Genomic DNA, 14,332 nt, shown 5'->3' with positions numbered 1-14,332 from the left:
CGAGTCGATTTTGGGATTTTAGGATCAAAGAGTGGAAATGATCGAGCATGTGTATCTGCAAACACAGGCTTCTAGTAACAAGCAGCAGCTCCCCCTTGTGTGTTGTACTTACAAGAAGTTAATTTGTGTCTGAGACACTTCCTGTTTGCATCACTGGTGTGTGTGTGTGTGTGTGTGTGTGTGTGTGTGTGTGTGTGTGTGTGTGTGTGTGTGTGTGTGTGTGTGTGTGTGTGTGTGTATCCTCTAGGGGCATCTTCTATCAGGGCTACTACTGCTCTCGCTGTGGAACAGGAGCACACAAAGAGTGTCTGGAAGTCATCACCATCTGTAAAATCAGTAGGTGTTCCCTCTCATCTTCTGGCAGAAGTCCTGATACAGGTTTACTTTTGGAGGGTCGATATCAGGGCGGAGCAATGTTTGGATTAAATCATTAATCAATGTTGTGTGACAGACATCATTGATGATTATGACACTGTGTTGTCAGGGTGATTGGGATTTTCTTTTTGGACTAAATTAATAATGATTTATAAAAATGTGTAAACTTGCTGCCAGTGTCAGTGAACAGTAGCTTGTAGGTCACTTAAATCTAGCAGGAAAATGGAGGATGGGTTCTGTGTGGGTTTCCTGTGGGACTATGTCATTGTGTTGCAGGGTTTTGTACGAAGGAGAAAAACTTGGGTGTCAGGAGGAATTAGCTGACCATCAGCTTGCAAGGGCTTGTAATACTTTAAAATGAAATCATGATTGGTTCCATATATGTATGGGTTATAACCAGTTCATACAGTTAGCAATTTGTTCCTGCTCTATTTTATTTGAATATTTTCTGGAGTGATCCAGTTATTCCCAACAAAAATGCAAGTTGACAAATATCTACAAAGCTGAAAGTAATTGTATGTAGCATAAATGTTTTTTTCTGCTTTCTTTTGCTGTTAACCATCTGACAACCGATTAATCTCAGATTTATCTTGACATGCCTTAAAGGGGTCTCAACTCCCAGCTTGAGAGCGTCAGATGCACTCATCATATATTAAGCATATTATAGGCCTGGATCCAGCTTTGTATGGCTGAGTAAAGTTCAATGTGCAAGCCTCCTATGGTTCTTTAGGTAAAATCACACCCAAAAAATGTGACTCTGGACTGGACAGGACTGGTAACAAAAGTGGGACTGATTGGGAATGGGAAGAAATTATGGGACCAGGCGATACGTAGGAATATGTTTTTTTCTTGAACTTTATTCATGACTGCTTTATATCCATTGTGTACTATAGCAATATTATGTTCCTCTAATAGTCATTTCCCTCATGTTTTTTATTTATCATTAAAATAATTGTCAAAATGCAGGCAAACAGGCAAAATTACCTTCATGTTTTACACAGCACATTTAAACAAGCCACATGAAGCCCTGACACATACTATAAGAATTATAATGCTCAAATGTTCATCTAACCGCAGACATAATCTCTCACTGTCACTGTTTCTTTTGTCTTGTTTCAGATCCTCTTGACTTGGTGAGTAGATCCTCTATTACTCAACATACTATAGCAATATTATGTTCCTCTAATATTCATTTCCCTCATGTTTCATTGTTGATCAATTATTTGTTTCTTTTATAGGAACCTGGAATGTCATCAGGTAAGATGATACATGATAGAGATCACTTCCCTATGAAGCTGGATATTCTGTCAGCTGTCATGTAAAAAGTCTGTTATAGAGTTATTATTGCACAGCGCAGCTCTCTACTGCCATCTAGTGGATAGAGCTACTGCACATGAAGCACAACATTATCAACCATGTAGAGTGGGTGGCAATGCATAGACAAATATAGATACTATGTGCTTAAGATATTACGTGATAAAAACCTGAAGACCTTTGAGATAAGAGGGATCCTAGTTGTTTTGCAGGATCCTGAAATAATCAATACAGAGTGGTCTGTCTGGAGAGAATAAGACACAGTTTGAAATTACAAAGTTGATCTAGATTTTCTTTGTAATTTCTGGCATTTTTGCCTCACGTGATACTTCAGAGTGGAAAGAGAAAGGGGAAACCATGCAGCAAAGATCCTGGACTAGATTTAAACCCAGGATGTTGTGGTTGTATTGTGTGTATCTTAGACCACAGCATCACTCAGTGGGTAAGATTTCTCTGCATAAACAGGCCTGCCGTTATCAGCCTAAATCACTGCTACATGTGAAACCTAAGAGGGAACTCCAAACACAGTGAGCAGCACACACAGTTCGATTCAACCTTAGATCTTTTCCTCTTTTATCCTGTGTCATCAACCTAACTGTTAGTCCTACTTACCTCTACAGTTTTAACATTAGCTGCAAACACTTCATTGTTTTTCCAGGTCCCAAGATGGTGGCAGTGAGGAACTACCATGGCACACCAGCACCTGTGGGGAAGACACCGCTCTGTTTTCAGACAGGAGATTTTATCGAGTTGCTGAAGGGAGATCCTGACACCACATGGTGGGAGGTACAGCCAATTAGTCACTATCTGACAACACCTAAATTGTGAATATTAAGACAGTTGTCTCTGTACTCATTGAGAACTTGTGGATGTGAAATGAATCCATAATGATGTTTGTGTGCTGACTTTCCGCTTGAAAGATGTTTGAAGGTGATTACATCCATATTGGGTGAACAGATTAGGGGCCCTATCTTGCACCCGGCGCAGCGCAAAGCTCTCAGTTTAAGACCTGACACAGTTGTCAATAAAAAAGTTTAAAATCAAGTTTGCACGATTCACTGTTTTTATTCAAGGGCTAGCCTACTAATAATGAAACCTATATTACTTTTCAGTGAAAGCAAACTAGATACTCTAGATAAGATAATATATAATGTAATATAATATTCCAATGTAAATGCCAATTGCTTCAGTGATTGTTTCATCCCGTTCTGCTATGCGTCTAAAGGCTGCTTAATAGAAGTGGGAATAAAACGTTTTTTTCTCACCCTGATGATCGGCACGTCTGGGTGATACCGTCAAATGTGCGTTAGCATGTTGGCTGCATTTCAAACATACCCTGCCAAAAGGTGGAGCACAGCCGACACCAACACCGTCTTATACACAAACCTCTCTCTGTTGCTGGAACCGGCAGGCGGGTCTTCCAGCTCCACTGTTTCATTAGTATATGCGCGTCAAACAGCCCGTAGGCCTACATAGGCCTATTTGCCATGGAATTTGGCAGTAATGATGGAAAAAGTAACAGACCGGGGAACAGAGGACCCTTTTTTTGAAAAAGGGTCCTATGTTCCCCAGTCTCATACAAAGAGGGGAACATAGGACCAAGGGAACATAGGAACAAGGGAACATAGGACCAAGGGAACATAGACACGCTCCCCACTTGCCCATTCTCAACCAACGAGCTAACGTTAGCTTGTTAGTAGCACGGTGCAAGACATTTTGTTTTCTTTCCTGACAACTGATTGATTCCCGAGCTTGGATGTTTAGGGCTAGAGCTTTCTCACCATGTCCACGGATTTAAGATAAAACACCATGTTGCACCGTTATTATTGTTATAGCCTAGGTACATCCATGTGCCGTGCACCCCGCACTCACAATCGATCATACCCCAAAAAGTTCAACAGATTGGCCTACCTTATCAGCGGTCTCGATTTTGTCACTATAATCCAAACACTTTTAGACCGTTCTTTAGTCCTCCAGACGTGTGCTTTTTAAGCAAACGGGCTAATGAGACAAGTGTGTAGCTAGGCTACAGCATAAACAAAATTAAACTCATGGCTGATGCATCTTTTTGAGCTGTCACTGATTGAGACACAGGAAGTTCTCAAAAACACTATTAGTTCTGTAAACATTAAACATCAAAAAATTCACATTCATTCAACGGACCTAAAATTTTTTGTATAAAAAAACATGAATTGGAAATCATGGTCCAAATATCAAGCTACACACACACACACACATTTTTTTCTCATTGCATCTGCATCGATCTCAGAAATGGCATTTCTATAATCAAATTGACGGAAATCCGTCGTAGCAACGGAGAACTTTAATCCCTGAGTTAAAATAGACAGGTGATATGGGGAATAACATGCAAATGAAGTCTCCAGCCATATTTAAACATTGGATATCCTGGGTTATCTTCCTGTAGAACTGGGTATAATTACTTGGTATTTGTCAGCCTATTTGGGCAACAAACTTCTGATTATTAAATGTAATTAAAATAGAAAGAAAAAACACAGAAAACAGTACTCACTTGGCAATTACCCAAGCTTACTTACTGATGGGAGTTCATTTATTTAAGTTGTGCCGCCTTCTGACGCACTTGTCACACACTCATGTGTGCAGTTTATTTTAGATTTCTGATTCTGATATTAGCAGTCACTACTTACACAATCATCTTTTGATTTCTTAGAGCATGTTCAAGACTTCTATGCATCTTTAACAAAGGCATTAACCCTCTCTTTGTTGAACATCGATAACGCTGTACCTGCTGACCTGGAGGATCTACAGTGAATTAGGCTGGACGACAGGAGCTGTAACACTACTGACTAACTCGTCTACACTTTCAGCTTCTTGTATCAGGCTAACTTTTCCCAAAGTGGCTCAGTGCAACTTTCTGAAGCCATCAATTTAAACTCACCTATGAGGTTTATCCCTCTACATCACGACAGTTTAATCTCTCCATGCAATACCAATAGGTGTTTTGAGCTTAAAAAATTGATCGCTTCAGGGAGCAGACAGTGAAGGCATTTCAACCTCTGTCTGATGGAACACCTAGCATCCCAGTGTATTGTGATGTACGATGAATGTAATGTGTAGTCAGTTAAAGCCAGTACTGTATGCGGTAATAGGATTTTTCTCATTTTTGTTTTTAAATCTTTTAATGCATTAGTTTGCCTTATGTAAAGCAATTTGAATTGCCTCCGTAGTTGGAGTGGCATACAAATAAACTGTCCGTGCCTTTATCTTGCAGGGAAAGCTGATACAAACACAAAAGAGTGGCTTCTTCCCCAGTTCATGTGTAAAACCTTGTTTGGACCCAAAGGTAAGGAACTCAAATACATGTATAGTAGGTATGTGGGATTTCTGAGGGCCTTCCTTTTTCTCTTAACTGTACACTTTAACTACCTGCATGGGACATACATATACACAATATACTTTTGCTCCATGGTGTTGTTCTGTTTATAAGTTATTTTATGTGCATTGTCTGCTTTTTGATACAGCCCTTCCAGAGCCGGCAGTCCTCAAGGGAATCAGACTACTATGGATATCCTTGGTAAGACCGTTTGCTTCTGAAGATTGTGGATTCATGATTATTTCATCCTCATACTTTTAAGCCCCTGTACTCTTAATACTGCCATTACCCTGAGGTCACTATCATTTAATGACTTCAGATGTATTGATGTTAAAACTAGTATACTGTTAACTTTATGCACAAGTTTAGTTTTACAGCAAACTGACCCCAAACATATGACCGCAATCAGAAGATTAATTACTACATGGCTGTTTGATGTCAGCGATTTGTAAAGCCTTCACCATGTCATTGGATTATATAACTTGTGTTTGGAGGTGACAACATTTGTTCTCTGCTCCTGTGTAGGTTTGCAGGGAACATGGAGCGCCAGCAGGCAGATAACCTTTTAAAATCCCACAGCAGTGGGACCTACCTTATCAGAGAGAGGACAGCTGAAGCGGAGAGGTTCGCCATCAGCATCAAGTGAGTGTTTCACATCTTACAGGAGAGGGAAACTCTCAGGGGAAGGGTTTTATCCACATCTCATGGGAAATGCACATTCTCACGGGATGCCCCAGTCAGCTTTTTCCCCAGCATCTTTTCGCTGCGGCTAATTACCGCTCGGTAATTGCTTTTTTTCCTTTTTATCCTGTTTTTTGTGTGTATTTCCTCTGAGGGAATGCATCACAAAGCGATATGTATGAGCTCATACTGGAACTGTCATACAGTGATATACTGGGAGAAATGCTTAAGCACATTTGTCTTCAAGTCTTTTAAGACAGGTGCAAAAGGATTGCAGGGACCAGCCTTTAGACAAATAAAGAAATAAGTCCCACAGCACAGTTGACCTTAACTTGTGAAAATGACTTTACTTTATTTTAGTCCTTCAGGTATACAGCACAATACTTCATGTTGACAGCAGCTGAACACACATTACCCCCAACAGAGAGGAAGCACAATGATAAGAAACAGTAACATACAAAATGTTTTTAGATAAAGTGTTATGGAGAATTTAATGATTAACAATCATATGTTTGGTTTTACAGATTCAATGATGAAGTAAAACACATCAAAGTCATTGAAAAAGACAGCTGGATTCACATCACTGAGGCCAAGAAGTTTGAGAGTCTTTTGGTAAGTCATATGTGTAACTACCAACACAAAATACCCACAATACCTTGATGTCAGCGTGAAAAAAAGAAATTAGATGGTCACTTTCTTTTTTTTAACCTTTCTGTACTGTTTATTATTAACAGGAGCTGGTGGAGTACTATCAGGCCCATTCATTGAAAGAGAGCTTCAAATTGTTAGATACCACATTGCGATATCCCTACAAGTCAAGAGAACGCTCGCTAACACGGGCCAGTACACGCTCACCAGGTAAGCCTTCCCAATGTTTCCTACTCCAGCTCTTAGCCTGAGCCCACAGACAAAAAGTAAGACTGGAATGACTAATGACTAACAAACAGCCTGACCATAGTAAATACTCGCCCTAACACTACATTAAAGCTGCAAGCACCACAATCTGCTAGTCACTCATGAAATGCCCTGCAGTTATGAGCGACCAGGTAAAGTCAGCTGATAAATGAAGATTATGATGAGAGAAAAGTTAACCATGGACAAACATTTCATCAGGTGTCAACATGGAGTCCGATTACTGTGCTTCCTTGTTACCTCACTGATGCAATAGCCCTGCTGGGCCAGTGGAAAATGAAGAACACATACAATTAAAAGGCCTTGTGCCGTTTTCTTGTAAACAAAAAATATAATGTATTTACATACATACTTTTACATTTGTTTACATTCTGTGTTACCGTGTTGAGGTCTAACAAACGTGTTAACTGCATTTTCCTCCATGTAAGACAGCATCCAGCATTGTTAACATCCATGTTTACTAGCTTACAGTCTTTTTTCTTCTGTGTCTTTACTGGCACACTGCAGCATAATTTGGTGTGTTACCACCATCTGTTGATCAGTGGAATAGTGTGACGCCATTGGCAGGTCTGTGTCACCTCAACCCTCCCCTACGGTCATGAGCTTTGGGTATTGCCCACAAGAATTAGATCACAGATAGAAGTGGAATATTATTGTGTTATATTATGTGAAATAGATAAAGAGAGAGAGAGACAAAAGTTTGACCAGCTGTCTGCATTGGCAGTCCTCTCTGTCCATCAGACTGCATCAATACTGGCTCTGCCTTTGCACTGGCTTCTGTCCTACGTTGGTCTGCCTTTGTTTGATCTGCAGGAAGAACTGGCCACTACAGCGAGATTGTTCGCCTCTGGTGTCGGCTGCATTTGGAAATGAATTGAGACAATTGAGTCTTTGCTGATGATCATGTGCTCTCGCTCTCTTTCACTCTATGTTTTCAAGCACACATTGTTTTGTATTTTATTGTTGCAGGCACTTTGCACTAGGGCTGGGACCGTATGCTTTTGTCCCGATTCGATTCTTTCACAATGATTATATTGTATTGCGATTTTCATTTATTGCGATTCTAGAATTATTGCGATTCAATAGTATCGAGTATTGCGATTTTCTTTTCCCTCTTTAACGAAAATAAAAGTTGAATAATACACTTCTAGAGACAATATATATCATGAGACATTTCTAAAAAGAATGCACACCACATTTATTTCATTTGTAAAGGAGTATATAACATGTCTTTTCTACATTTTCTGCTTTCGCTCAGTTTTGCTGGAAACGGATATGATGTAGTCGCCATCAGCGGTACCATATAAACAAGGATTTACGTGACTCATTAGTAAAAACATAAATAAAAAATATTGATTCTAGGGAAAACAAAATCACGATACATACGATTTTTTATCTTTTTTCCCACCCCTACTTTGCAGTGTAGTGTAGTGTAGTGTAGTGGGCATGGAAACTGGTGGTGGGATTAGGATGCCTCTTTTAAGGGGCCGGTAAACCATGCCCAATCATATCATTCCCTTTAAAAGCTATGCTCGCTGCACCAATTATGTACTGACAATTTGGTACTGAAGTCCAGATAAACCTTGTCTGGTGTGCCGCAATGCTGTAAAATAAATATAAAAGTAGGAATTAAAATGTGTTCTAGCGGATTGGTTTTGCTCATTTTCCTGAAATGATTATTAGGGTTGCATTCAGTCTGACTGTATCTACATGCGACAATAAAGTCACTACTGCCAAACTGGGAATTAAACTCTCTAAGCATAAACTGACAATTTTCATAATGATCCTGTTTGCAATCCACAAATGCTGATGAAAACAGAACCCTATCTTTAAGAGACAATGTGCTCCTTTTTTAACTCTGCTTCTATGGCTTCAGCTCTGCATTTCCAGCTTCATTTCCTCCTCCTTCTCTTTCTCAGCAGCTACCTGCGCCTCCTACAACTTCTCCTTCCTCAGTCCGCAGGGCCTCAACTTCTCTTCTCAGAGCTCAGCTCCCTTTTGGTCAGGTACTCTTTCTTTTCTCCTTTCTTTTCTTGCTCCTGTTGTCTTCCTGTACCTCATCAACTGCAATATCATAATAAGCCCATGTGCTCTCAACCTCATTACTTCGTCTCTGTGGTGCTCTTTTCATATTAATTAACAAGAACATTTCAGTTTTTCCCGGGATGACACTCCCTCGTTAAATCACTAAAAGGAAAACCAATTTCCTCCCTCATGATGAAACAACTTGTCCTGTCCCATCGTGCTCATGTGTCATTGTGTGACTCCATTGTGTCATGCTGAACACTGACCATGAACTGACCATCTTTCTCATGATCATTCTTCACAACTAATTGTTACCACTATGTCTTGTATGGCCTTTCACCCATGTCAAGTTCTTGACATGGGTGAATAGTATGAGCTTTAATTGTCTCCACTTTTACAGTGTTCACTCCACGGGTGGTGAGTACAGCAGTGGCCCGCTATAACTTTGCAGCACGGGACATGAGAGAGCTGTCACTGCGAGAAGGAGACATCGTCAAAATCTACAGCAAGATCGGTGGAGACCAGGGCTGGTGGAAAGGAGAGGCCAACGGACGAGTGAGTGAACCATTAAAGTCTGTTTATTTATGGATGGTGAAAGTGATCGGGATAATAATGGACCCAGACTGAAAAGTGAAAAACAGAACATTTGGGGTGCTGTAATCTGTATAGATAAGTACCATCCCCATAAACAAATCCTGCTGCTAATGCATAAGGCAAAACCAAGAATTTACGCACTCGGCCTCAAATGTACAGCACTGATTTGCTTTTGTGGGCCCCAGAGTGACTGAATTTAACAATTAAAACATTGATAATAAAATCACTCCTAAAGCAGGTGGTTGAAAGAGCAAAGTAAAAGCTGGCTGCTGGGAAATGTGCCAGTTTAATAGGCTGGCAGTTAAGCTGAATGTGATGTCAGCTTTTTATTCTTGGGATGTTCACCATTAGGTTGTAAATTTGATGGTGTTAATGTGTTACTGTGTGGATCCAGAGTGCGTGTTAACCGTTGTACTGTTGCACAGCTAAGCTGGGTTGTACTCTGTTGTGCAGTCTGGTGTTGAGGTACTCTAGCTTTCTAATTTAGATTTTATTATAGCATGTCAGAATCTGGCTCCATCAAGGACCTTAATTGAAATGGGTTTTTAAATTGATGGTGTTGTCTTATCAATTGTCAGATAAAACCATCTAGGTGCCTACTTTGTGTATATACTCATATTGATTGCACATGATTCATTGGTGAAATATAACATTGACTAACAAAGAGCATATCTGGGGCAATATGCTCAGATATGTTGTTTCATTAAAGAGATGTAAGTCAGTTATATCTGGATCAGGAAATATACATATGTCAGTGTAAGTGCAATTCATGCACGAATGCATTGCAAGTGAAATGTTATCAGATTAACCAGACCACTCAAGGTGGTTTTATTGGATCTCAGTCAGGCGTAAATGCAGTCGGTACTGTTAGGATGCGTTATTAGAAAACATTCCCCCAGCCAGTTCAAAAGTCGCTCAACCACAGAGAAAAAAGATACAGAGGAGCCCATACAGCAGCATTCCTTACCATGACTTAGATAGACAGCCAACTATCTACCTAATTTAAATAGTTAGATCCAATCTCAATGGTGGCAGAATCAAGATTGGGAGTGGATGTCAGGAGTAAATGCCCCATGGTCAGATGTCATTATCCAGATAACGTATCCAGATACACATCGCACCACGTATAGAGGTCTCAGTGTTCGTATTATTATTTTTTTGGTTACTTGAGCAGTGACAGAACTGGTAATAAACTTTTTTACAAATTTGTCAAAACTCATGATTCCAGTGTTGTCTCTGTAAGGTTGTGTACTGTATAAGGAAGAAAAAAACAGTGCTTAGCCAAGCAGTGATCAAAATAACATGTAGGAATGCATTATTTTTATTTACCGCATGGATCCGAGTACATTATACCACTTTTACAATGACTACCGTACTTGTCAGTGATAAAAATATAATTCTTTAAATACAGTACATATTGTGCTGGCACTATCTCTCATTAGTTCACTTACTGTTCCAAGAAATAGGAAAAGGTGTTGCCTAGCAACAGCTGGAGTAGTATTTGAAGTAGCCTTCAATTTTTTTTCAGAACATGGATGAGACTGTTACATCTGAGCTGTGCAGTTATCTGAAAATAATGCACATCCTCGAGCCAATTAAAGCTACATGTTCAGAGTGGCCTTGGTGTGATACATTCACACTGCACATACAGTGGATTCACTTTAGTGTTACCAAATGTTATCTTACAGCATGTACAGCTAAGTTGGATGTAAAAAGGTGTCTGAAGGAACTCAATTAGCATTCCTTGTTTACATTTACACACTATAACGGATGATAATGACTCTTTTATGTTTCAGATTGGATGGTTTCCCTCAACGTACGTGGATGAAGAAGGAGTGCAGTAAATCTTGGATGTTTGCTGGCCTGGCTCCTTTTAAATCAGGAACCATCTTCTACTGTTCTCAGAGAAAAATTACTCACTCCTCCAGGAAACTCACGCAAGGAAAAAAAAAAGAACTTTTTTGTCGTTTTTGCTGGATACTCATCTTTCAACGACTGCTTCTACCCTATTTCTTTATCCTCAATTATGCATCAGCTTTGCTTCCGTTTGTAATTTTTTTTTTACGTGCAGGATGTCCTGTTTAATTTCTGTACAGGAAAGAAGAAAAAACTGTCTTGTTGTCTGTCAGCCTCTGTGTGCTCTGCAGAGGCTTTATTGAACTGAGGACACAGCAGAAACTGACTGTGGATAGCTTTACTTTGAAAAAGGCTCCCCTTTGTTGCAGGTCTATGCGAGGTGAAATAATTGTACAGTATAGATAATTTATTTAATAGAGATTAATATCATTACTAATGATTATTGTGGGGAAGTTGATTTTAGCAGCAGCAGCACGGAATCAGACGAGAAAAACTAAAATAAGAAAGAAACAAAAAAAGACAGATGCTCTGTTTTAATGTTGAGAGATTTTGCCTTAGTTGTCATGGTGATGCCTTGTGGGCTGATGCCAGTGGAGGGAATCAACTTTGTTGACTGGTTTTACTTCTCCATGTATGCATGTGCACATGTGCGGCCCACACAAACACACACACAGACCAATGTACAGTACGGTGCCTTTGAAGAATGGTCGTTGCTTACTGAACCTCAACATCAGCCAGTAAAGAACATTGCCATCCCCAAAAGACAGTTTGTTCCACATCCAGAGGACTTTACTAACAGAGGGGAGAGGCACTTATACTAAATACTGGGGGATGGCTCGCCTTCTGAGCCCTGGAAAACAAGATGGTGAAGCATTTAACTTATCCGAACTGGTGACTAGATGGACTCACAGAGACAGTCGGAGGGTTTTTTTTTTTAGCCAGCAACAATCACATACACTGTTCACAACAGTCTTGGCGTCACAAGTCAATGGGTGCAATCAGCTGGATGCAAAAGGGAAACATCAAGATTATTTTTAAAGTTTTGAGAACTGGACCATTTATTGTTTGAAGCCAAATTCAGCCATGTTTTAATGTCTGCATGGAGTTTGTTCAATTGTTATGATTTTTGTACTTTGCCTTATTTTTACAGATGATCAGGTGACGGGATTTTTTTCCCCCTTAATGTTATTAATTTTCCGTGTGTGAAATTTGGTGCTGTGCAGACTGGTGAAATTAAACAGTGTCAAAAGATTTTTAATCTGAAGGAAAATGTACGTGCTAATTAACATAAATCCATAGAAGGATCCCTTATTATTCATTTTGTGATTTTCTAGGGGTGCGGTGCTCAGTGTTTCCATTTAATTCCAGTAATTTCCTAATGCAAAAAATACAGATGTACAGCTATTTAGACCACAGTGTGTTGGCAAAACGCTTTCGTCAGTTTTCTATTGAAAGCATAGATGTACCAGACGACTTTCCCGTTCTAGATTTACAGATATTCAGATGTTTATTGACCCTGTCAGCTCAGTTTTCTTTAAAGGGTTCATCCAAATTTGGTTTACATTTAATTCCATATACAGTATCTAACTCTGTTTATATGACCTTCATACTTTTCACCAACACATTTTGCTAGATTAGTTTGAATGTATGGTGAAGAGAGATGATGATAAATGCTTGCAGTTTGAAAGTTTAAAAATGTCACAGGACACACAAAGGAAGACAACAAGAAATGCAATGGGAAATTATGGAAAGTTTTTTTATAAAATGTTTTCATGCTACAACATATATTAATATAAAAGACAATTTGAAATAACTCACAAAGCAGTCCCACAGCCCACTGAGAAGTAAAGTGCAAACACTGAGCACGTCAGCTCTGGCTGGTTCACAAAGACTGCAGAGCAGAAGATGCTGATATGTTTAGTTTCTAAACTTTTGACTGTCTATGATGTGTGTTATTGCATAGGCTGACCGCCCCGAAAAACACAAAGTCCTACCACTGTGTGAGGGGGACACACAGGAGGCCTCCATGTTGTCTAGAATAAGGGGGGGGGGGGATCTAGTCGCTGTTTATGTAGTGGAAAATCCCATTGCATGTGGCTATTGATATTTCAACTCCTGTCAATACTTCCTCGAAAAAATAAGTACTTAATCGTGTACATTTTTTTGAATGGTTGAGTTTTCCAAATAAGGTCTATCATGAAATAAATAATTCTCTTTGGTTTAAATTTGAGAATGAATCATTTTCTTGCTGATTTATTTTGCATTGTGCTTTGAATAATCCATTGCAACCTGGAGTGTAATCACAACCCAGTGTTTCCCCCAGTATAGAAGAAGTCATAGTATAGCATGCCATAAAAATGTCCTGCAACTTTTCTGATCAGGATTTTCCTGCAAAAAGCTTCATCAACTGAATATCTTGGCCTTTGGACTGTTGGTGGGACAAAGCAAGACATTAAAAGATGTCACCTTGGACTCAAACTGTGCTGCACATTTTTCACTGTCTACTGATGTTGTATATACTCAACGATTAATTACTTGAAAAACATTAGTGGTAGATTCATCAACAATTAATATAGTCCTTTGTTGCATCTGTAATTCAGTCTCCTCGGGATGACGGTCTGCTGAGGCTAACACGTCTACCGGAAACAATTAGAAGGCATTGACAGCATTAATCTGATAGTAACAGCTCAGCCTCCTTGATTGTCATGGTAACATAAACCACAGTCTGTAATCTGCCAGCAGCTTCCTATCATGGTAAATGTGATCAGTTTCACAGCAATGCAGTGCCGGGAAGTTAGCTACAGTTTACAGAGTGTTAATATTATCTTGAATGTACCGATTTAACAAAGGCAAATGCAGTGACAAAGAGACCTAAAATAACCACAAAGAGACTTAAAGGAACCACAAGGAGACTTAACATAATTACAGAGATGTAAAACTGCCACGAAGACATTGTATAGTATGTTGAAAAAATTCATAAAAAGTCACAGTATAGTATGTTGAAAAAAGTCATAGTATAGTATGTCCCAAAAAGTCTTGGTTTACTACGTCGAAAAGGTCATAAAAAGTCATACTATAGTATGTCCAAAAAAAATCACAAAAAGGTCATAGTATAGTATGTCCAAAAATATCTAACTATATTAAAAAAGGAACTGAAGAGCTTGGAGAGCTTCTTGGAACTAGTGTTAGTGAACAAAAGACGGTGCTCTTTGGTAGGGGGCA

General features: G+C 39.4%; 1 protein-coding gene across 12 annotated transcripts in view; it reads left to right on the top strand.

Moving 5' to 3' along the window:
- The window catches only part of vav2 (vav 2 guanine nucleotide exchange factor), a 227,212-nt gene extending 213,877 nt beyond the window's left edge, over positions 1-13,335 (top strand). For 6 of the 12 annotated variants that reach the window (XM_039779869.1, XM_039779871.1, XM_039779870.1 and 3 more), the window contains 12 exons: positions 248-336; positions 1,495-1,508; positions 1,614-1,632; positions 2,348-2,475; positions 4,940-5,011; positions 5,190-5,242; positions 5,567-5,683; positions 6,247-6,334; positions 6,457-6,580; positions 8,554-8,640; positions 9,060-9,214; positions 11,050-13,335. In XM_039779869.1, the coding sequence (XP_039635803.1) occupies positions 248-336; positions 1,495-1,508; positions 1,614-1,632; positions 2,348-2,475; positions 4,940-5,011; positions 5,190-5,242; positions 5,567-5,683; positions 6,247-6,334; positions 6,457-6,580; positions 8,554-8,640; positions 9,060-9,214; positions 11,050-11,097 (994 nt within the window). In that variant the 3' untranslated portion in view covers positions 11,098-13,335. The remainder of the gene's footprint in view (positions 1-247; positions 337-1,494; positions 1,509-1,613; positions 1,633-2,347; positions 2,476-4,939; positions 5,012-5,189; positions 5,243-5,566; positions 5,684-6,246; positions 6,335-6,456; positions 6,581-8,553; positions 8,641-9,059; positions 9,215-11,049) is intronic. The other 6 variants (XM_039779875.1, XM_039779874.1, XM_039779867.1 and 3 more) reach the window with 3 other exon arrangements.
- Positions 13,336-14,332: the final 997 nt, after the last annotated feature.

Source organism: Perca fluviatilis, chromosome 17 (genome assembly GCF_010015445.1).
Source record: "Perca fluviatilis chromosome 17, GENO_Pfluv_1.0, whole genome shotgun sequence".
Classification (NCBI taxonomy): Eukaryota; Metazoa; Chordata; class Actinopteri; order Perciformes; family Percidae; genus Perca; species Perca fluviatilis.
The sequence above is the reverse complement of the archived record's forward strand: the minus strand, read 5'-3'. Positions and strand labels throughout refer to the sequence as shown.